Genomic DNA, 24,042 nt, shown 5'->3' with positions numbered 1-24,042 from the left:
CGATAAACCGTGAAGCGGAAAAGTTCAGACAAAAACGCCATTACGGTTGGGTTGTTCAAAAATCAAAAAGATTGAACATAGGAATTAAAGAGAAATTCCCTATACACGCTTAGTAATAAAGAAAATAATAGCTATTCAGCTAATTCTTTACTTACTGCGTCATAGAGCCGTCGCTGACAAACAAGATTGTCTAATATTCTTCCACTGGTGGCGACTGAGTGACTGCACATGGAAGTTGACTGGCTCTGTATAGGGCGAGTTCATTATTTGCGTCAGGGGTTGGCAATCTGCTGGATAACAACCAGAGGGCCAAACTTCGACCTCCTTGACATCCTCGAGAGCCCCAACGCGAAGGTTATGACTAACGAAAATATGTGTCGAATCTCCAGAAATATCCTTCCGCGATTGTTCCAAAACCACAATTGCCGTGTTGAGCCCTGGTAAGGCTGACACCTTGAGATCTTGAGGGTAATTCGCTCTCGGCGAGTTCCGTTTGATGATCTCGTAGGCCTGAAGGATTACTGCGCGTAACCATAGAGATATGGTGTTTGCGATTATGCGACTAACTTCTGTCGTGGACGAACCACGCCTAGTCTTGGAGCGTCGAATGAAAACTCGAACTGCTCGCACCGAGCCCAGGAGAACTTCACCATGTACGATTCCCACAATAGTCGATATCGGTGGGATGGTGAAGGAACGGTCGGGTTGGCCTGGTAGTAGATTTTAGCAATAAAATCCCAGCATAACCCTAGATGTCCCGTTCCGTGCGTCCCATGCTCAAAACAGATCCGGGTTGAGTCGATCACATCGAGTAGTTCGCTCACCCGTACCGCCATTGCTAATGCCAAGAGAAACCATTGTTTCCTTGGTGATGTCCAAGCTCCTCACAGCGATAGCCCGTTCGCGGAGCTCTCTATACTATACCGAGAGTGTAACGAAGGTGTCACGCGCTGGGAAGGAGCTTGAAAATGAGGATGCAATGAGGGGCTCGAAGGGGGCCCTCGCAAACCTCGAAGTACCACGTTCAAGTCCCAATCAGGTGGCTGGAACTTGGCCTTCTGATCCTCAAGCCTGAATGGGCATAATATGGCCTGTAGTTCCGTGACCTTAATCACATTGTGATTTTCCGGAAACGGACAACACTAAGATAATTGCAGCCAATTACGTAGTAATGGTGCTACCTTCCAAGTGTTTTTGGGTACGCAATGTAGGAGGTATTCATCTAGGAATTGTGACGCAATCGTAGGGTCTTGATTCTTTTCTTCCCTGTAAAAAGTCTCAAGTGATCCCCACTTGTCATCGTCGTCTCTGGGAGAGTAATGATGAATTAAAGCTATAGCTTTGCTGCCCGTGTCGAAATAACCCTTCACACTTAAACGCCTTTTAGAGACGAACCATGGGTGCAGACGTTGGGTGAGGCAATTTTCTGTTGAGGGTGGATGAGTAGGTTGGACCACTGTGAGAGGGGTAGTGAATCGTTTTTAGATTTTTCCGAGCTTGACGAACTACCCTCTCGCCGGTTACCAGGGTGCGACCAAAGGAGAGATCGAGATACCTTGTCTCCTTGATCTCCTGTATCACCTTGGGAAGTAAAAGTGGTGGCAGAAAAGTGTTAGTTTTTTGCCCTTCCCAAGTGATACTGAACTCGTCCACCGCCCAAGTCTGCGGATCCGGCAACGGGGAGATATACGTCATGAGTTGGTGGCCTAGGCAAGTAATAAACAAGTCAATGTTTGGTTGCCTGAATTCCTGAAGCAGTAACTGGAATGCTTCTGTGAGAAATTTCCACTCGGTGGGAGCCACCCTGTCTGGACGTGATAAAGTATCGGCCAGTCTGTTTCTACATCCGGGGATGTGCTGAACTATGAACTTTAGTCACAGCCGATCCACTAGATGGAACAAATCTGAATGTCCTTAGAAGTAGAGAGTGGGAGTGTGTTGTTCCCCGATTGCACAGGCACCACACCACAGTGCTGTTGTCTGTGGATATTGCGAGTCGGGCTAACTGTAGTTGATTCTGCCAATGTGATATAGCCAGAATTAAAGCTTCCAACTCCAAGTTGTTTATGTGCCACTTCCATTGATCGCCGGGCCATAGCCCTGAGTTTATCTGGTCTTGTAAGTGAAGACCCCACCCCTGAAAGGGGACGTCCACAAACAGGTGTGTATTCGGGTAAAACCCGAATAAAGAGACTCCGCAGACATTCAACGCCACAAATTGAGGCAAGGCTCTAGCTTAGTCGGTAGAGTGATGGCCTTGAGTAGATCCTGACTCCTGATGTAAGGGTTCAGGAAAAAATTGAATTGGTCGCAGTTGTAAGCAGCCCATGCTAGTTAACTCCTGTGCCGAGGTGATTAACCCTAGCAACACTTGCCACTGGCGAAGTGTGTGTGGTTGGTGTAGAGTAGATGACAGAAGAAGTAGAAACTTGTGCAATCTGTCCCTCGGTACAGATAGGATATCCTGGTCTGTCTTGAACAGGTCTCCTATGAACTGAAGTCAATAGGAAGGAGAATACTCCCGAATTCGTCTCGTTGATTGTCTATCCCAGTTATTGACATGTGTTGATGATACAGTAGATCGCCCTCCATCTACGACTCGAACCAAGTGTTCGTCACGTGTAGATAGTTATTGGCTTCATTACTCCTGTAAATAGCCATAAGTGTCACTGACATGTCAAATGGGAAATACTACCATTGGTAGTGAACCCCAATGAACTGGACCTGAAAAGTCTACGGTTGGGATGGATAGTCGAGACTGATCAAGAATCAAACGTTCGTTGAACACAGAGATTTTGGATCATTCTCATCTTGTCTGGGTCCTTCATGAGTACCAGGTAGGTGTGAGGATAAAACCCCGGTGTAAAGACTGGGTTGTGAACCCACTCTACAGCTCTTCTTACCAACAGTATGTCAATGTTGGATTTTCCCAATCAAACTGTGGTTAACGGTGGGGTTATCTCTACCCGTATACGGACACCATGATATAGTGCGATAAGTACAAAATTGTCCTTGAGACTTGTCTCTGCCACTCCCTTTCTCAGTAAGGGAATGCTGGTCTTCCCTGAGAAACGCGCGTCAAGGCTTATAATTCCCTGACTTGCCAGCCCGCTTGGACTTTCCAAGCTTTTTGGGAACTTGACGTGCGTGTCTGCGATCTGTTCGTTGAACAGGGGAGTAGATGACCAAGGTTGACGTAATAGACTGCCCTTGAAACCAGCATCTCAGTTGGAAACGCTATAAAGTCTTGGGTGTAACGGTAATCTCCTTCAGAACTGTCTCAAGATGAATTTTCCTGTGGTCAAACTGACGCTGTAGGAAAAACACCATAGTTTGGAAGTGATCTAATCAGATAGGGTTATCCTCTAATAGACCTCTAATAGGTCGCTTAAAAGACGGAGCAAAAGTGAGTTTTGGAGAAGTCTTCCTCCAATGACCTCGTGGTGTCCCTCTTATTTACCCTGTTATCAGGGGAGGGCGTTACTGACACGAAATGGTCTGCTTCCCAATCGGGTACATGTGCTAAGCTGATCATGTGCCGGTTACGTAACCGTGTACACTGTAAGCCTTGGGCTAACGTCATTGTAGAGACCTTGATTGGTACGCAGACGCTGCGCTCAGCGCAGGTCTGGAATGTTGGAACAGCGCTAAGCTGATCGTGCGACGTTTGCGTAATAGGAGCGCTTTGGGTAGCAGTCAGACGCTGCGCTCGGCGCAGGTCTATGCTGGATATGTTGGAACAGCGCTAAGCTGATCGTGCGTCGGTTGCATGATAGGAGCGCTTGGGTAGCAGTCAGACGCTGCGCTCGGCGCAGGTCTATGCTGGATATGTTGGAACAGCGCTAAGCTGATCGTGCGTCGCTTGCGTAATAGAAGTGCTTGGGTTGTAGTCAAGTGCTGCGCTCGGCGCAGATAAATCAGACACAAAGCTCAAAAGTATTGACTGAATCAAGGCTTGCGTCTAATCTACCCCCATCATAGCATCTTGATACGCTGGTGCTGTCGCCGACGTCACAGATTAACATACATGTATCTGGAAGTGTCCGGCGGCTGAAAAAATAGGAGCAGTTACGATACTCACAAAATCCTCCGGTATTGTTGATTTCGGTGGATGGTGTACTTCTGCAGTCACAGGCGTCATAATACCTACCGATAATAACGGTTGGGTGGTAATGACCGAACCATGTCATTCACTATTCTGCGATAGTGACATTCCTCTCGTCTCACGACGGAATAACTGCAAAATATGATTGTGAGTAATCTGCTTTTATATAGTAAACTCGTTGGATTAGAGATTTACACAAAAATTACATTTTGAATTTTGGCGAGCACATCTACGTGCATGCCTAGGACCGTGGATAAAAAGCTTTGGGCGAATATTCCATGACAATATGTACACCACGCAAACATAAGTTACGCAATTAAACCATTGAAGAAATGGTACTGGAAGAATGCCGTAGAATTGAACAGTAATCTATCGGCAAAAATACGAATTGCAAGGGTATACAATTTTTTTATATACGCAATTCAATGTAAACCAAGGCTATTTACATTTAGAGATTGGAGAGCACATCTGCGCGCAAACCAACCAACGTGGATGATAATCTTTGTAAGTTTTTTTCCACGACAATTAGTACAATGCTCAAAGGTATGTTACGCAATTAAACCCTTGTCGATGAGACAATACTGAAAGAGTGCCGAAGAATTTGAACACTAATCTATCGGCAAAATTATGAGTTGCAAAGGTATACAATATTTTTGTATGCGCAACTAAATGTAAACCAAGGGTATTTATATTTTCATTTAGGGTTTGGAGAGCACACCTGCGTACAGACCAAACAACGTGGATGATAATCTTTGTAAGATTTTTCCCACGATAATTAGTACCACGCTCAATCATAAGTTACACAATTACGCCATTGTTGATGAGGCGGTACTGGAATAATGCCATAGAATTGAACAATAATCTATCGGCAAAACTACGAGTTGCAAGAGTATACAATAGTTCATATACGCAACTCAATGTAAACCAAAAAGACCAACAAAATACTATTTAATCGCATAAACATAGGTACGCAATAAAAGAATTGTTGATGAAGCGGGACTGGAAGAATGCCGTAGATTTGATATTAATCTATCGGCAACCATATTTTTAACGAGTTGAAAAAGTATACAATAATTTAAGTATACGCAACTCACTGTTACGCCAAAGCTAGTAGTATTAAAGAACATAAGAATATGTTATACATACGTAGCTGAGAATTGTAAACAATATGACTACCTTGGCAGGCAAACGATTGTAACACAATTCAAAATGGCAGCGAACAACAATATTTAGGCGGGAAAAAAGACAACAGTCTTTACACGCCTAATTAATTCACATAAAACTACACAACATGGTGAAAGTAATATGAAAAGAATACATCACCCATCGCAGATCAATTTTTAAGATTGTAGACAAACTGAAGGTCTAAAATTAATCCAAAAGGAGAGCTCCGCTTGGACACGTCCTAGCTGTGCTGTGACAAGCAGTGATGTGAAGATGACCTTAGGTGTCATCAAAGTCACAGGACAGCGACGGAAAGCCATTGATTGGGACTTGAGAACAACAACTTTATTTCTTCACCCAGGACCTTCGCAGCGCTGTCCTTCTATTTGTCGTAAGTAAGCAGTGAATGCATTAAGGAGTAATGCAGGATAAGTAAAAAATTTAAGCAATTGCACTTAATATTATATTCATACAAATCAAAAGAGATTCCAGCATTATATTTGGTGTTTCTCCAGATGAAAGCTTTCATAAATTATTTAATATATTTGCTATATTTGTATACCTATCCTGCATTACTCCTTAATGCATATTACTGCTTGTTCTTGACAGAGAAAAGAGCTGTGTAAAGGTCTTTGTTTGAAGAAGTTGTTCCAACTAGCTGAGAGGCCAACCCTATCACGCAGCTCCCACATGACCAAAGGAAGTGACGTCACGGATCCTCACATTACTCTTGAGTCCGGACAACGGAAGGCATCGTGGGGAGGTACGAGATTTTGCCTTTTGGTCTTCCAGCCTGAATGAGCGGAGCAGAGCCTGTAGTTCCGGGATTTACGTTATGCGCCAATCTTCCGGAACTGCCAGGACGGAGTTGAGTGCCACAAGGTAGGTCATGATGGTACTGCCCTTGAGCTTACGCTTGTGACACAGATGGAGCATAAACTCGGCCAGGAATTGAGGCGATGAAGATGTGGGGTCTTGTTGCTTGCTACTGCAAAAGCTCACGAAGGATTGCCACTAGTCATCATAGAGGCTCCTAGAGGTTGGGCGAGTAGCCTTTGGCGTTCAGTGCTCCCTGTAAATGGATCAGACGTGAAGACATTGCTTGTCTGGTCCTGGGTGTGGCTGTCTGCTGTGAGGGTGGATCAGCAGATTTGGCCAATCTGGAAGTGGCAGTGGGTTGGTGTCGGACAGCTCTCTGCGGTCGAACCAAGCCCTCACTGGCCACAAGGGAGCCAAAGTCAGATCGAGGTTCTGTGTCGATCTGCTCTTCTGGACGACTTTGGGAAGGAGTACAGGTGGCGGAAAAGCATATGCTTTTAGTCCTTCCTCGGGGATGCTTAAAACGTCAGCTGCCCAAGCCAGTGGATCCGGGACCGGAGATATGTAGGTCAGGATCTGGTAGTTCTGGCTGGTGGGGAATAGGTCTTTGTTGGGGAGACCGTGGTCTCGACAAACAAGAGTGAAGGCGTCTGGGTGAAGCTTCCACTCTGTGGGAGCGACTTTGCCTGGCCGCTAGGATGTTTCGGTAGCCCGGAATGTGTTGAACCTGGAACTGAATCTCCAGATGATCCACGAGGTGAAACAATCAGAACGTCTGTTGAAGGAGCGAGGTTGAATGAGTCGTTCCTTGGTTCCTTAGGCACTAAACGACGGTTATGTTGTCCGCTGAGATGGAGAGACGGGTGTGTTTGAGGGTCTGCTTCCAGTGGGCGATGGCCAAGATAAGCACCTCCAGTTCGAGGTTGTTGATGTGCCATAGGCGCTGATCGGCGGACCACAGCCCCGAGGCGACCTGTCCCTCCAGGTGTGTGCCCCATCACTGCAGGGGCGCGTCTACGAGTAGGAGCAAAGAGGTCGTAAGCCCTGTCAAGGAGACGCCGCCTGAGACATTCGATTCCACCACTGGAGATGCTGCTTGAGATGATCCGGGAGGACGATGGAACATCTGAACTAGGCACAGTTGGAACCTTCCTCTGTAGGTCAAGTCCTGTGCTGAGGTTAGGAGGCCCTGGAGGACTTGCCATTGGCGCAGAGTGCGTGGTAGGTGGAGAGCTGAGTCAGGTGCGCCTGCATGCGCTCCCACCGGTCTCAAGGTCCTAATGATTCAGGAGACAGTCTTCTATGTATACCTCAAACTGAATGTCTCGGAGATGGAGGTATGAGGCTATTGGCTTGGTAAGCCGTGTGAGGTGCCAAGGTGCCGAAGAAAATCCAAATGGGGGAACCGCCCATTGGTAATGGACCCGGTCGTCGGGATGTATAGGGACATGTCGATAGACGTCCTCCATAACCAGGCTGATGAATACATCCTGTGCCTGGATCCGGGATTGCAGCCTGAGCGTGGTCATCCTGCAATAAGGTATCGTTTGTTGAAAGCGGCGAGGTTGTGGATCATCCTGTGTTTGAGTCCTTCTTGGGGACAAGGGAGACAGGTGAAAAGAAGCCCGGTGTTATGACTGGGGCGTGTATAACCTCTATCGCTTTCTCGTCCAGCAGCGTCAAGATGTACTAGCTTAGTACTGGCTTGGTAGCTGCTGTTGAGATGGGGGGTAGGTAGCGGCAGGTCGTCTATAAGCGCCAGCTTGTATCCATGTCGGAATATGTTGGTGACATGTGGGTCCCCCAGGATCTCACAATTCTGCCAGAAACGACCCAGTCTCCCAAGTATTGGAATGTCGACAACTTGGACGGCTGGGGCTGGAAGTCCCAGTCGTGCCTGTCTGGTTATTCACTTGAAGTCCCTGCGGTCGGCGTTACCTCCCTTGGAGTGGCCGCGGCGGGACTGTTATGGGCCCGATGCCTTGCCTTTTCCTCTGCCTCGAGAGGTTGAGGTGGTGCCACGCCACTGGGGCTGGAGGGTGTTGCGTCGCGGCTGGTATGAGCCAGACTGGGACGCCTCTGTGAAGGTACCCACATGACCCTGGAAGCGATGTCACGGACATCTGAATCATAAAATCTGAAGAGACTGTTGGGAGGAGGTCTGCGACAGATGGACCCTTAGACATTGTAATGCAGGATAAGTTTACAAATGTGAAAAATATTTAGATTTTACATTTTTTTTAACTTATCCAGAATCCATAAATGCATCTGTATCTGACAGTATGGCAGATGGCATACCCTCAGGTGTGGTCCTCAGTGACAAACTCTCCAATAGTTCACACCAGTCGTTGAGCGCATCACTTGCACAGATCTGCAGCTACTTTGACCAATCCTGACCACGGACAGTACGGGAGTATGAGGATGTCTCGGTAAAATGCAGCAAGAGGAATTAGCATGGGCTAAAGTCTAGACACTGCATGAGTCGGGTAAGACTGGCTCTGGCTAGTAAGAGGAGTTTTTAATGGTGCCGAATATTGGTGACCTGCTGGGCGACGACAGAGAAGACAGTGTCAGACCTAAAAAAACATCCTTCCATAATAGTTCTAATAGAGCAAACACTGTGTAGAGCCATCGCAGAGGCAACCATTCGGATTGTTAGCTCTCGGTGGGATCAAGGTGGGTGATCTCATAAGCCTGAAGTAAGATGGCGCAACCCTAATGATATGCTGTTGCATCTGACTTCAGTCTTTGAGGTTTGGGGAGACGTGAATAAACAGGAGTTTCCGAGCACCACACAGAGTCTTGGGGCGATAGATGTAAACTTGCAGTGTAGCACTGGGCACAACAGAAGTTCCTCCTCGTCCTTGGCTCCCAGAATCGATAATAAAGGTGGGATGGAGAATGATTGGTCAGGCTGTCCCAGTAGTTGATTCTTGCCAATGAAATCCCAGCACAGCCCGAGGTAAACAGCTCTGTGTGTACCTCGCAGGTAATGTCGAGAGTTGAAGCCCTCAAACCCTTGCCAGGGCTTAAAAGCCAGCGCTTAAAAACTCAGGATCAGGCAGGATAGGTGACATGCGACCAGACGCATCTCTCTTGTCAACACCCGTACCCGGAGAAGGCACTACTGCAGTCAGGATGTCAGGCATCCAATCTGGCATCTGGGCAAGGCTGAGGTGGGTGTCCCACTCAGAGGACATTTCATAATCCTCTACCAAAGGTTTATTCGATGAATCTGAGTGGTAGGACTGCGAGCGATGAATAAAAGAACTACTCCTAGACCGGTGGTTGGAGCTAGATGACTTTGAAAGATCGCCTGGAGGAAGCGCCAGGTGATGCAGCCCACCATTGACACCACCGTAGACGCCCAACATGTAGCAGGGGAGCAGGAGGTGCAGCAAGAGCTCGCGGCACCGCGGGTGCTGAAGGCAATGGTGGTGCATAAGACGCCAGAGGATGGGCAGACTGGTGGGCAGGCACAGGCAAGGAAACAGTTGAGGTGCAAGGTGCATAAAGTGCACTAAGGTGCATTAAATTATGCATCCAGGCTGGGTCCATGTAGGGTGCTGTTGCCTGCAGGTACATGGGTGGCGTTGGCGGGAAGCACAATTTACAACTGGCAAAGTGGAACGGTCAGCGCAGACAGGGAGAAGCCCGGAGGCGTAGGTAGCTTACAAGCACAGGCGTTACCAAGAAGCCCGGAGGAGCAGGTGTCACAGCAGTGGATGAGGCGCATGGCCAGGTGCCACTAAAGCCATCTGTAAGGGTGCTGTCAGCGGAGCATGGGCGAGCATAGTGACTGGTAACTCTAGATGCCTTGGTACGCAGAGGAGGTAGTGACTGGTAACACTAGATGCCTTGGTACGCAGAGGAGGTTGGGAATGTCAGAGTGGGTAGTACCCAACCCAACGTAGAGGGTTGGGTAGCAATCACCGGGGACTCAAGAAGAGATTCTTCAAAGTCCAACATCCTCCTGGAATGCCACCAAGACTACTAAGCAAGACGTTGAAGGGGAGAGAGTAGCACAAAAATCACACTTCTAAACAATAGCACAAAACTGCGTACAATTAAGGCAATGTTGAGGATCTTTTGAAGATGGATACGAGCCACACAAATTGAACAATGTAAGCTGAAGTCAGGACAAGATTACCCAAGTTTAATTCAGACTTAACAGGATATCAAGATTGCAATAAGAGAAAGTGTAAGAAACTATAAAAGGTTTTTGAAGGCTAAATATATCTAGCATGCAACAATACCAAGCCAAACTGAAAGACAAAACATATGCCATGAAAACACAAGACAGATGTACAATTCAAAATAGAAGATTGGAAAAACACATACGTGAATGAAAAAGGTTGGCGAAAGTCAATTTCACATCCAAACTTGGAATTTAAAGCACAACCACACATACTAAGGACTCCACTCATCACAGTAGGGAGCAAAATTTACATAGCGAGGCAATAAACAAGACCATATGTTAGACAGGACCACAGGACAACATGGCAGAAGCAACATGTCTATCGGGTGACAAACAGTAATGTGAAGATGTGTGACATCATCGCTTCCGGGGTCACATTGGAACTGTGCTTGGGTGCTGCACCGGGTCAGTTGGAACAGCTTTTTCTCTTCAGCTGGACCCCACACAGCTTTGTTTCTGTCAAAAGTAAGCAGTCAATGTATAGAGGAGTAATGCCTATAGGATACTTAAAAAAATATACTTTTCTCTCTGTTAATTGCCATTTCTAACCATGTTGAACTTACACTTTCACAATTGTCAACCAAAGCTTATTCAACTGTTGCTTGTTTCCAGGGAGGGTCAGGTGTTCTAAGTTATGTGTGCCTGTCCAGTAATTGGAGTCTAATTATAGAAAGACAAAAACAGTCATCAGAAGATGACAAATCGCCCCGGCCCCAACAAATTCGAAAGAACAAATGATCTGATGGTTACTTAAGTCCAGCTTGATGAGAGAATTTCTATCTAATCCCTGTCTGTATACAAGACTAGTTATTGAGCTATCGAAACAATACCATGGAATTTGGGTTCGGAAATTTGTATTTCTATGTCAGATAGACACTTCTATGAACAGAGTCAAAGTCAAACTTGTTGCCATGGAAACAGAAAAATATATGTTCTAAAAATCTCTAAATAGCAAAAGGTACCAGTTGACAACCTGGTCTCTGTGTGTTCACAGTTTCAAGAAAGAGTACCTTTTAGTTTTAGAGATATGGTTCAGGCAAACACACCACTATGAATAGAGTCAAAGTCGAACTTGTTTCCATGAAACAGGGGAAAATCAAATGTTGAAATTTTTTTTAATATCAAAAAGCATTACATCAACCCTTGGTTGATACATGTACCAAGTTTGGATGAAAAGTATTTCACAGTTTTCAAGTTGTGCTCCAGAAACGACACTTACCCCCACCTTTTGAGACTGAGTCAGAATTGTTTCCACAGAAATCAAGAAAAATAAAAATGCCAAAAATATGCAAATAGCAAAAGGCACCACTTCCGGATCTGTTTGATATATCTGCCAAATCTTGACGAAAGATATTCAACATTTTTTTAGTTGTGCTCCGGAAACGAAATCCACCCCACCTTTAGAGACTAAGTCCAAATTGTTTCCATGGAAATCAAGAAAAACAAAAATGCAAAAATCCATATATACATGCCAATTTTTGTTGAAATGTATGAAACGTTTTTTCAAGTTACACTCAGAAAACAAAATGATTGAGGACGAATGGACAGACAGACAGACAGATAAAAAGGCAATTACAGCATAGCTCTGCCTGAGAAAACTGTAATGATGTTCACTTTGTGTTTGTATTACTTATGTTGGAGAATGGATAGACCTGTAATGAAATCTATGACAAATTATTTTTTAATAAGAAATTGATTTTCTTGTATTTTTGGCAGATAGATGTAATATGGAGAGTTGTAATGTGGACCCACCATCTTGTCTGAAAGCCAACCCTAAAGTAGCAGGGGCTTGGGCTCTAGCTGTTGCTCCTGTGAAGCCATAGTCTCCAAGTGTCTTGTGGTCATCTGTGAGCGGCTGAGAACAAACAAGACAAGTATTATATATATATATATATAGAGAGAGAGAGAGAAACCATTCACTCTGTCCTTGAATATACAATATGAAGAATAAACCTAAAGGTCAGCTTTTCCAGTAAGGATAATTTTATGGTGTTACACTAGTAACAAATGGGAGAAATTGATCATGTTAAAGTACCTGGATCCATGACTGTCAGACGTCATCAATTGAAAACAACTACACTCTTCAAAAAAAGAAACGCATAGTTAAAAAATAAGGATATTTATTAAGTGGATGTAAAAGAATCTACACAGAATATGCGTGAACACAATCAAATGAAATTAAACACAGTGATCGACAAAAGCATTGTCATCATTGTCAGCACTAATTCAGTTCAGTCATTGCACATGTGTAGCCACAAGGGTGTCTACACCTTGTCTTCCATCCCGTCGTTGAAGAAGAAAACGTGACTCATCACCAGGGGTCTGGAAAATTTAAAATCCCAATCCGACATTTGCATTTAGGCCACGCCCCCTTCAAATAGCGTATTTTAGTACGACTTTTCACACACATTATAAGTTGTTACGTATTCATAATATGATGAATTATGAATTGTTTCAATTTAAATTGTTTAATTCACCGGACAATTAATAACAAATAATATCGTTTTAGATATACATGGAAAACATACGTTTGTTTCTGTTATAATAACGATTTGTTAACGTAGTGAAAGGTCTAATTAATATTCATGAGATATATTCATGAGTCTGCTCAAGTGTATGCGTTGTAACATTTGGATCGAGATTATTATCCCATATTTGGTTATCACGTGACCTCACGGGAAAAGGGTTTTTTTAAACTAAAGATTATTTGAAAACAAGGGAGATAATATAATCACAAACACTAAAATATCGTTGATAACAATAGTTATTTGAATACTTTTTTCATCTGTACTTAATTATTGACCATAAAAAATTTGATATCGATCGTCACAGAAAGAAAAATGGCGGTTAATCAAGATTCAATATACGACTAGCTACTGAAAACAATAAAATCTGCAAATCCTCATTTTATGTCAACCATTGTAACCAAGACTTACAAAATGATCGTCCAGACTTTGAGGGTTTGGCAGATCCGCTCGACTGATCTGCATCGGTCGACTGGCTGTCGTCCGGTAAACAATATTTTAAACCGGACATTTGAGATTCCCAATCGGACATGTTCGGCGCATATGACGGTTTCCGGACCCCTGCTCATCGCTGAACCAAAAGCGTTTCCAGTTCCTGAGATCCCATGCCTATACTCTGTTGCACCACCGGACACGTCCTTGACGGTGTAGACGTCGCAAGACAGGTCCAACTTTTGGTCGTCTCGCTCGAATTCCTACTTCCCTCAGACGATTTCTGATGGTTTGGTCGAAAATTCTTTGCATACCAGGCACCTGTCCTGCAGTGTCAGTTGCTGTAGCAAATCGATTCCGAAGGTGATGCAACCGGATGTACCGATCTTGAGCACTCTTGGTCTTCCACTTCTGGGATGATCTTGAGTCGAATTAGTGTGGGTATATCGATCCCATAGTCAAAATATGGTGCTTTGGTGAATGTTGAAGTGTTTTGCAACAGCAGACTTGGACTCTCCTGCTTGTAAACGTCCAATGGCGATATGGGGGAAAAAATCTGATTGGAATTCTCAAAACACCTATGCGTTTCTTTTTTTGAAGAGTGAAGTTTATAGACAACATAATCCTGATTATAAAATACAACCTTTCACATATACAGCATGTACAGATCTAAATATTCTGTGTGTGCATGCTACAAAAAGCTGTTACTGTTACTTCAATAGGAAAATGTCTCAAGAAAGAAGCATACAACTCAGCCAAGTGTTTTATTTTTATGTAACATACACTCAGCAATATTACAGCCATATGACAGTGACCTGTGGTAAACTATCAAATCTGGACCAGACAAACTCATTTACACATACTTTTACACACAAAAAAGTCCCTATCTCAGACAAGTTCGGAAAAAATAGAGCCACAGGGGTCTGTAGCTCACCTGACTTATGGCGTTACAATTGTACAACACTTCAACCTTATTTTGGTACAAATATCTATCTACAATAGAAAAATTGCTGCTAAAGATTCACACGGTTGGGGGGTTGGGGGAGAGAAAATATATATTTGCAACAGCGTTTTTCTTAAAATAAAGATGTAAAAACCTTTTGCAACAATTTGTTTTTTACACAATGAACAAATTCAAATTCATTTCAAAATGTCTTCATAAATGGAAATCTTGCGATAATTTTCGACTTCATCAGTTAAACCGTATCAAAGAAGGTACTAAGAATGTGGTAAAAGTGACAAGGTTTTTCAACTGCAAAGGTCAGTATCATGGTTACTGGGGGTAACAGGGTCATGTACTTTTTAAGTAGTCTGTCACAAGAAAGGAGCCCCTCTTGGAAGTGCTTTAGAACTTTAGCCCTTGCCTCAAAGGTAAGGCAATAGCTATAGGCATGATAGGTGCCGTAAATGTTGAATCAAGAAATGGAACATACCGTATTCGACGTAATAAGCGCCCTGCTCTAATAAGCGCCCACGGCGATATTTGCTAATATATTAGCTAGTGAACAATCCCAATTAGCACCCCTTCCGATTGATCAATGTACACAAGACTTATTTATTCGCGTATAATAGGCACTCGTGTGTTATATGCACCTTTAATTATGGGCAATTAAATTCTGGAAAAATATATCTGTCGTATATAAACATTTCAGGCTGTCAGCATAAACCACGAAATTTATCCTGTAACTCTGTTTTTTTCCACCAAAATGATATTCTAAAAAGAGCCCCCTATTTCTAATTTTGAGAGCGCCCTGGGCACTTATTACGTCGAATACGGTATATAAAAGTTCCCACTACAAACTACACCTGTGTTAAATTTTCAATACATATTGAAAATAGATTGCTGATTAATAGCCAATAATTGTTTTCTATTAGGATAATTATAAAATCAGAATGGAATTCTTTGAGCAAATTTAGCGACACCATAGCTTGTATCATTCATACAAAGTTTCAGCTCCACAGACTAGGTAGTTACAGTGGATGTGTCGTGACAGACTGATTACAGACAATTCACTACTTAGTTAAAGTTTTAAGCTTCACGTAGAAAGACTTCACCTAAAAACATCCTAGTGGTGTGTCCACATCAGACATAATAGATGTGATATATGTGTTTCTCAATGATATTCCAGCTATAAGGCGGTGGTCCGTAAAATTGGACCAGACAATCCACTGATTGACATCATGAGCATCCATCTACATAATTGGGATACAATGACATGCATCAACAAAGTCTGTGAGTCTGACCCACCGATTCTGTTAGTTGTCTTCTATGACAAGCATAATCACTTTTTACACATATTTGAGTGAGTAAAACTTTAAGTCACTTTGGCAATATTTCAGTATAACGTGTCATTGCCAAATTAACTTCATTTATCTTGCAAAACCTTATATATACATATAGAATTATTGCTAAACAACATGCTAAAGAGAAACAAGTATATTTTGAATCACTCATTACCTGATCATCTTTAAATAACTTCTGATTCTCTGGGCAAACCTTACAAATGCCTTCAATTATTTTCTTCACTTCCCCGAGAGACGTAGTCTCTTTAGCATCTGTAAAAATAGTGACCTTCTTCCTTCTAATCATCAAAAACACGTCCTGAAAGCAAACATGGTTTTGTTACTCTTTTGTCAATCAATAAATGGTTTTCATATTTAATAATAGGGCATAGAATACTGTAAAGCATGAGTGAGTGAGTCAGTCAGTATGGTTTTACGCCGCTCTTAGCAATATTCCAGCAATATCACGGCGGGGGACACCTGAAATGGGCTTCACACATTGTACCCATGTCGGGAATCGAACCCGGGTATTCGGCGTGACGAGCGAATGCTTTAACCACTAGGCTAGCCTACGCCCTGTAAAGCATGAAAATAATATGTCACAATATTAATGTAAGTGACAACCTCTAGCCTAAAATGTATGTGAAAGTAGCCCTTCCTTTGAAATATAAAAACTAATCCAGCTTTCATTTGATAGTGCGGCCATTCGGACCTTTACACACACAAAATAAATATCAACCTGCTAAAAGGGCACAACAATTTCCAAAACAAAATTCGAACAAAAGTCATCATTGTCATTAATTCCAAGAATACTACCTCTATTACATCTTTGCCATAAATCCTGTATTTTGGCTTAAGTCACACAAGCTAAATTTTCAGATTTTCAACAGACGTCCTCTTCACTATCAACAAAACACTATTAGCTGTTCCTGAATAGCACTATAGCAACCCAAGCTATGACGTGCGTAATGGCGGGAAACCTCATTTCTTTCCAACATCTAACCACTAGAGGTAGATGAACTGGGGAGGTAGGTGGGAGTACTCCTAATGTTACAGAGGTAGAATTCTTAGAATTATTAACAATGATAACTATTGTTCGATAATTCTTGCAAATCCTCCACCTCTATTACATCTTTGCCAGGATATACCAGAGGGACCCGGTGGGATCTGCCTCTAGTAACTACCTGTGTAATTGACAGTAATCCTCTTCTGGAAACCATTTAATCACTGATTCTAATCCTGACCTGAGATAATTTCCTCTGAACTTTCTCTTTGGGATTCGAAAATCAGAATGCATCAAGCATCAGTCAAATACATGATACCTTCACCAGAATTACCTTTATATTTGCTGAGCTTGTTATAAGTTATGACGTCGTTTCTGGTCTATTTCTACCAAATGACGTCCCAATTGTGTGGATCGATGCTCATGATGTCAATCACTGGATTGTCTGGTCCAGATATGATTTTTTACAGACCACCGTCAAGTAGCTGGAATATTGCTGAGTGCGGCGTTAAACAACAAACAAACAAAAGCTACAAATGGATTTGTGACACTATTTCCGGTGCTGACGTCTCATCTGGTTTGTCACTTCCCTTGTGTGATCACTTCGGTTTCTATCTCTTCCGGCTCTCGGCTCTGACGCCACCTCCGGTCATCTGAACCTAATTCTTGTAGCAGTTGATACTCAAGGTGCTCCTATCCCATCCTACACCTAATAGACAGGATAATTAAGGGCGTACCCATGCCCGCAGGCTCAACAGTTTTGGGCACCGACTGTTAGTATATTACTTTCAATTAAGATATATACGCATTTGTTTTTCTATTAATTGACTGTGGTGCTCTAGGCAGACCTAAGTCATAGTTAACAATGCTTTTTCCTAGATGATATGGATGTGTAAATGAATTAAATGAAAGGGTGAAATCCTTAGTGAAATAATATTGAAAATTGTACGTAAAATCACAGAACACCTATCAACACTTATCATTTTATCATCAATATACAAAGACAAAGGTTATTTCACTTTTCTTCCTGAATGTTCTCCTATTAGGGAATAAGTATGCTAATTGTTGCCTTGCTTGCCCGGGAACGCATAAAAACAAACATCGCCAGCAGAGTGGCTGTACTTTGTCATCATTATAATCCAGCGTGGTAAAGAAACAGCCACCAACATGTGTCATTCTTATGACTAAATGGCATTATTCAAAACAAATGAATGAGCCAGTATATTTGTTTTGTGGACATGGCGGTTTGGTCACTTGACAAAGCACCCTAGTCCCTTAGAATAGAGCAACAACACTTCTCGTGAGGACAATATCGTATAAATCACGGACACTTACTTACGTAGGTTATGGGTAGGCATAGTGTCTCGTGATTCATCGTAAAGAGGCTCCAAGGGCTAAGGATACGGTTCAGGATAACCAACCCTAACACAGTTAACTAACCCTAAGGAGGGCGATCAGTAAAGGCTACAAACCTAATTGATTTATTCCAAAGGCTTTGTATGGTAGATACTTTTCACACCGGCGACAGCTGGATGTGCGCAGCATCAATATCATATACCTAATAAACTGCATTCCTGTGCAAAATAATGAAAACTAATGAATCGAAAATATATTAGTATCTTAGTTCCCATTTATAATCCTTTCAGCCCCATGAAATAAGTTAAAACCGAAATACTAAATATCTTTTACATTTGTAATACTTATCCTGCATTACTTATATAATTTACTACTTAATGCTTCTACTGCTATTTTCTTGACCTAGGAGATGGAGCTGTTAGAGGTCCTGACTACAGAAAATGTCGTACCTACCAAGTTGTGTGGCTTCCACCCTCCACAGCTACCCCACGTGACGTCAAGTAGTATCACATCACTGCTAGAACAGACATCTGAACTTTGTGGACAGGTAGCAAAGTGATGGGGGGGGGGGGACTTTAAGAGGTAGTAATGCAGGATAAGTATTACAAATGTAAAAGATATTTAGATGTTACAATTTTTTTATCTCATATTGCATTAATACTCAAAGCATCGTTTATGGTGTAGAATAATACCTATGATATCTATGCAGTATGATGGAGCGCAGCCAGAGTGAGATACTGTTTCGACTGACCTCCATCTTTGATGAAAGCGAGACCGAAATAAACTTTTAGGGTACACACGGGACACAAAACTAGTTCATCCTCGTCTTCAGATCCCACTATCGAAGATAAGGGAGGAACAGTGAAAGACCCATCTGACTTTCCTGGGAGTTGATTTTCTGCGATGATATCCCAGTACAGCCCACTCCACGCTCGAACCATACTTGGGACGTGTCAAGGGCGTGTAACTTGCTGACTCGCTGTAGCTAAGGCTAGTAGAAATACTGTCTTTCTGGTAAGATTGAAGAAAGATGCTGAGTCAAGTGGTTCAAAGGGAGCGGAGTGACTTTACTACCAAGTTAAAATCCCAGGCAAGGGGGCGAATCTTGGCACGTTGATCCTCCTGACAAAATGACCGCAAAAGTGATTGAAGATCTTGGTCATTTTGTGATCCTCAGGACCTGCCAGCACCGAATTGAGGGCAACCAAATATGTAGTAATTGAACTGCCTTTGAGTTGATGTTTATTGAAGAGATGGAGGAGACACTGACATTTATCCATTTCAAAGGAACTCCATTTATCATCATATAAGGAGCATGTCAAAGGTCTATGAACATAGGCCATAGATAAACCACTCTGGTCAAGCAACCTTCAGCACTCAGGGCCCGGTGTAGATGTGCCCAGCGTGGAGACGAAATTTGCCTGGAGCTGGGTGTGGCAACTGACTGTAAGGGTGTATCAGCAGGTGTAGCCATCCCGGGAGTTCGATAGGATCACCATCCGCGAGGTCTCGAAGGTCTACAAACCAATTCAGAGCCGGCCACCAATGTGTGATCAAAAGCAGAGATAGATTCTCTATGTGTTTGATCTTTTGTAGGACCCTGGTAAGTAGTACAGGTGGCGGAAAAATGTACGCTTTAAGGCTTGTCCAGGGAACGCTGAAGGCGTCAACCGCCTAGGTCAGAAGATCCAAGACCTGCGATATATAGGTCTGAAATAGGTGATTCTGGCTGTTGGCAAAAAGGTTGATGATTGGGGGACCACTTAGTCCGGTCTGGAGAGGACGTGTGCCAGAATGTTTTGACAACCGGGGACCACAGCCCGGAGGCAGTCTGATCCTCCAGATGTGCCCCAAGCCCTGTCATGATGCATCGACCAACAGGTGGAGGAGCGTCTGAAGTGCTGTCAAGGAGACGTCATCGCAAACATTCGATCTCACTGTTCACCAACGAAGATACAGGCGGAGGTGAGTAGGAAGCGCTATAAAGTTCTGCGGATTCTGCCAACGAATAAACAGGGTTAGAAACATAGTTATAGTCGGCCTCTGGATTTCAGATCCTGAGCTGGCGTAAGAAGGCCCATTGGACACCTGCCACTGACGTTGAGTGCCATCTGTACTAGGAGGAGATCCTGGTCCATGCGAAACAGGCTGCCTGTGAACTGGAGCTTGAACAACGGGGTGAGTTCCGACTTGGGCTCGTTGATGAGCCATCCTAGCTGTGAGATGACATGTGAAATCACTGTGAAGTAGAAGGGGTTTCCATGTCTTGGTGCTTTAGAATGCAGTCATCGATGTAAGACTTGAAAGGAACATTCTTTAGGTGTAGGTAAATAAGTGTGGGTAAATAACCATGGGGCCATAGAAATGCCAAATGGAAGGACCACCCACTGGTAGTGGATACCTTGGAAGTAAAACCTGAGGAACTTCCTGCAGCTGAAGTTGAAGGCCACATGTAGATAAGCATCCTGGAGGTCGAGACTGATCAGGGAATCGTTGGCTTCTGGTCCTGAGCATTCTCAACGTTGTTGGTCAAATGTGTGGAGGACATTCCAGATAATGCTTGTTGAAAAATGGTGAGGTTGTGAATTATCCGAAACTTGGATGACTTTTTCTTGAGTAAAAGGAACACTGGGGAGTAGAAACGTGAACAATCTTGATCGCTTGCTTGGGCTCCAATAGCTGAATGTTCTGGAGCAAGAGCTGAACCTGACGCAGGATTACCGTCCACTATGGGGTAAGAGGTTAACAACCGTTCCGCTTATGAGGGTGAACCAGTGCCCCTGACGGGGGATGTTTGTGACAAAGCTCTAGTCGTATGGTCAACATAGTGGAGAGCAACTACAGGATCGGCACCCAGAATGGGATGATCTAGGGGTGTAGCCATGTGAGAGAGACCAACGAGATGAGGCGACGTCCTCCAGAGGAGCCAACGATGGACGAGTGGTGGTCGGTGTGATTGGTGGTAATGGCGTGAGTATGTGTTGCATAAGCAGAGCGCAGAAGGTACAACACATGTGCTAGTGAAAAGCACGGGAAACTGAAGGTAGGCAAATCACACACTATTGTATGCCCAACTGGACCACCCTAGTACACCAGACTAAACTCTACATGATGGAGAACATATTGGTTATCCAAGGATATGTAAAAAGAATAAGCAGAGGATGCTATCTGGTTCTTGAACTGGGGAGCAAATTCACAGACATCAGTACAGTCCAGTGACTAGCAGTGATGTGATTTATGTGACGTAACTTCTGGTCACGTTGGGTAGCTGTGGAGGGTGGAAGCCACAAAATTTGGTAGGTACAACAATTTCTGTAGCCAGCACCTCTCACAGCTCCGTCTATTGGTCAATAGCAGTAGAAGCATTAAGCAGTAATGCAGGATAAGATACAAAATTAAAACATGTTGAAAATAAAAGTGCTTCCATAAACTAGTGCTTGCAATAAAATGCATAACCACAGGCTTAAACATATATTTAAAACTCTTAACATCGCTGGGCTTGTTCAATGATATTGCATGTAGAGATGGTAGATCACTGAGAGGAGCTAAGGTCACTTGATGACCACAGCAACTCTGTTGCTAGGCCGATGTAACAGGGCATTGTTTCGCCTGTGTGTTTTGCAACAATATTTCACAAATTATGTCATAGAGTAATTTGGCAAGAAAGCAGTATACCGAACACATTCCGCCAATTTGGTAAGAAATGTGCATGAGCTCATTCCTTAGTAATGGTTTCAAAGTTTTTCAATTTTTGTCACCTTACTAAAACAACAGTGGGTTAGGGAGCTTGCCCCCCCTACTCAATGGCTTAGATTAAATGCTTTCGTATGTAAATGAAATGTTTTATTACCAAAGAAAATGCAAAATATAACATGTTCACTGAAATGTGACTCCGACGGATGTCCCTGATGAGGTTGTAACATCAAACAAACATGGTGGATTGGTGTCTGGTATAATGCATATGTACCGTGACATACTTGTAAAGCTTGTGGTACTGTGTTTTAAAGGTAGGACAAGATGTGATCAAATTCCTTCCTCAGTAACCATTTCTAATGTCATAATTAGCCGCCTCGCTAACATAACAGTGGGGAAGGTGAGGGGACTTGCCACACACACAGCAGCATGAATTAAATGCTTCATAAGTTGGCCTAAATGACAGCATAAAACGACTCTGCTGTAAATACATGATAAGTATGTTCCTGACCACATCATTGATCATTATAGTATCCGCATTTGAATATATAGGCCCTATATTCAATCAAACAAAATATTGCAATAGGCTATCAAATGAACTTTGAGCTAGTTCAAAGTCAAATATATGAAGTCATGAATAGATGCAAGACTAACTATGGATAGAGACTTGTATGCCAAATCGAAATGGATCTAGCACTTATCATTCATAATATTGAAATACAAGACTTAGATATCAGCCTATAACCATGTATAGATTCAGGTAGTCTAGGTGTGATCAACATGTGTGATTGGGTAAAAATAATGGTTACTAAAACAGCTTCACGAAAATCACAATTTTGATTGATCCATTGATTATCATTGTAAAAAGGTAAATTAACCTTTCAAAGATTAAAATAAGATCTGTGTTTCTACCATATTGCTCAAAGGATGAATATATACACTTTACCATTATGGATTCCCTGTCTGGACACCAACAACAAACGCTAACAATCTCGTTCAATCCCGTGAAATCTCGCTTGGTCTCCTTCGGAAGCTGATGATATTGTCCGTAATGTACCGATACCATCCGATTGTCGTCCTGCGGCATTTACGCCCGCTAGGTGGCAGGTGTAAACTGGTTCTCCCGCTGTTAGCTGGTTCCCGGCTCCCTATGCGCGTCGTCATGTGTTATTGTGATATTAAAGACGGGGCCCAGCTTACTCCCACTGTTGGTTACGCAGCAAGTTTATCGCTTTTGACTCGTAAGGGTAGACAGGAGCTCGGTTAACAAAACGCGCAACAATGATATCAAGACGAAGGATCGAAACGAGTTCTTTATACTGGCATGTAAATGTCGTTGATGAACATGTGTTTAACCTGCTCCCATAATTGGAAATATAATATTTTATCGGAAGAAGCGCTGATAATGTACGGGCCACCTTTAGAATTCAGAGGTCCGTTCCACAAAGCAATCGTAGCACTTAAGCTGGGCCCCGTCTCTAATATATATCAACAAATATGTATATTGTGAACGGTCGTGTTGGGGATGATTGGTGTGTTGGTAATGTAACTTGTAAAAACGTTAGTCAGGTAGACTACTGTATTGCACCTCTTATGCCCATATAATGAATGAATGAACGAATGAATGAATGAATGAATGAATGACTTTATTTCCTCCAGATAAATCCGAAGATTCTCAAAACATCAAGATTATGTAATTAAATAATTAAATAACACAATAATCAAACATATATACACACATATATACATATCAATGTCCCGCATATTTACAGGCTATAAATAGTGAGAAATATTGGTAAGGTTACCACACGTTGTTTAGGATAATTATGTTTAATTTGATATAAATACTTTGAAAATTCAATAATTGTGAAATGCCACGAGTGGAAAAGAATACATCTCTCTCTGAAAGTAGACATTCACAGTTTAAGATGACATGGTGATAACAATCATGAGCAAAAGTATTACATTTTGTACATTCTTTTGATATTTTGCTTCTGGATTCAATCCTTATTACATACTGTATTTCTTCTCTCAATTCTGGATATAACATTACAATGCTGTATAACACATGAGGAGTAAGTGTTGTGTGAATTTAAGAATATCGAGATAGGTCAGCTCTACGTGATAGTTTATATTTCCATACTTCTTCCTCGTGGGTAGATATTTCATTTAACATAATCTTTCTCCACTTAGTCTTCGCGGGGAATTCCCCTGTGCGAACGTAGTGAAATACATGATGAAGTAGGTTATATTTCTTGGCTGTTGAAAGCAACACTCCATATAACTGTGTAAATTATTGTTATGAAAGAAATAGAGTGAAGTTGATGCGCAGAAAACAGTTTTACAAATTGAGACACATGAGTTGTTGCAGAGACGCCCCAGGAGCTGAAGTCTACATTTATCGATATAGCCAACCATGCTCCAAAGTCCTAGATTAGCAATAGTGGCATCAGTGGGGGAACGT

General features: G+C 42.8%; 1 protein-coding gene across 1 annotated transcript in view; it reads right to left on the bottom strand.

Annotated features, from left to right (window-relative positions):
- Nucleotides 1-22,692, bottom strand: part of LOC124147157 (elongin-B-like) — a 29,229-nt gene extending 6,537 nt beyond the window's left edge. Inside the window, exons 1-3 of the mRNA XM_046517767.2 lie at nucleotides 22,525-22,692; nucleotides 15,702-15,845; nucleotides 12,039-12,141 (exon numbers count right to left, since the gene is read on the bottom strand). Coding sequence (XP_046373723.1) covers nucleotides 12,039-12,141; nucleotides 15,702-15,845; nucleotides 22,525-22,665 — 388 coding nt within the window. The 5' untranslated portion in view covers nucleotides 22,666-22,692. The remainder of the gene's footprint in view (nucleotides 1-12,038; nucleotides 12,142-15,701; nucleotides 15,846-22,524) is intronic.
- Nucleotides 22,693-24,042: the final 1,350 nt, after the last annotated feature.

This window comes from Haliotis rufescens, unplaced genomic scaffold (genome assembly GCF_023055435.1).
Source record: "Haliotis rufescens isolate VD_foot unplaced genomic scaffold, xgHalRufe1.0.p SCAF_15, whole genome shotgun sequence".
NCBI classification, from domain to species: Eukaryota; Metazoa; Mollusca; class Gastropoda; order Lepetellida; family Haliotidae; genus Haliotis; species Haliotis rufescens.
This window is presented reverse-complemented; position numbering and strand designations above follow the sequence as displayed.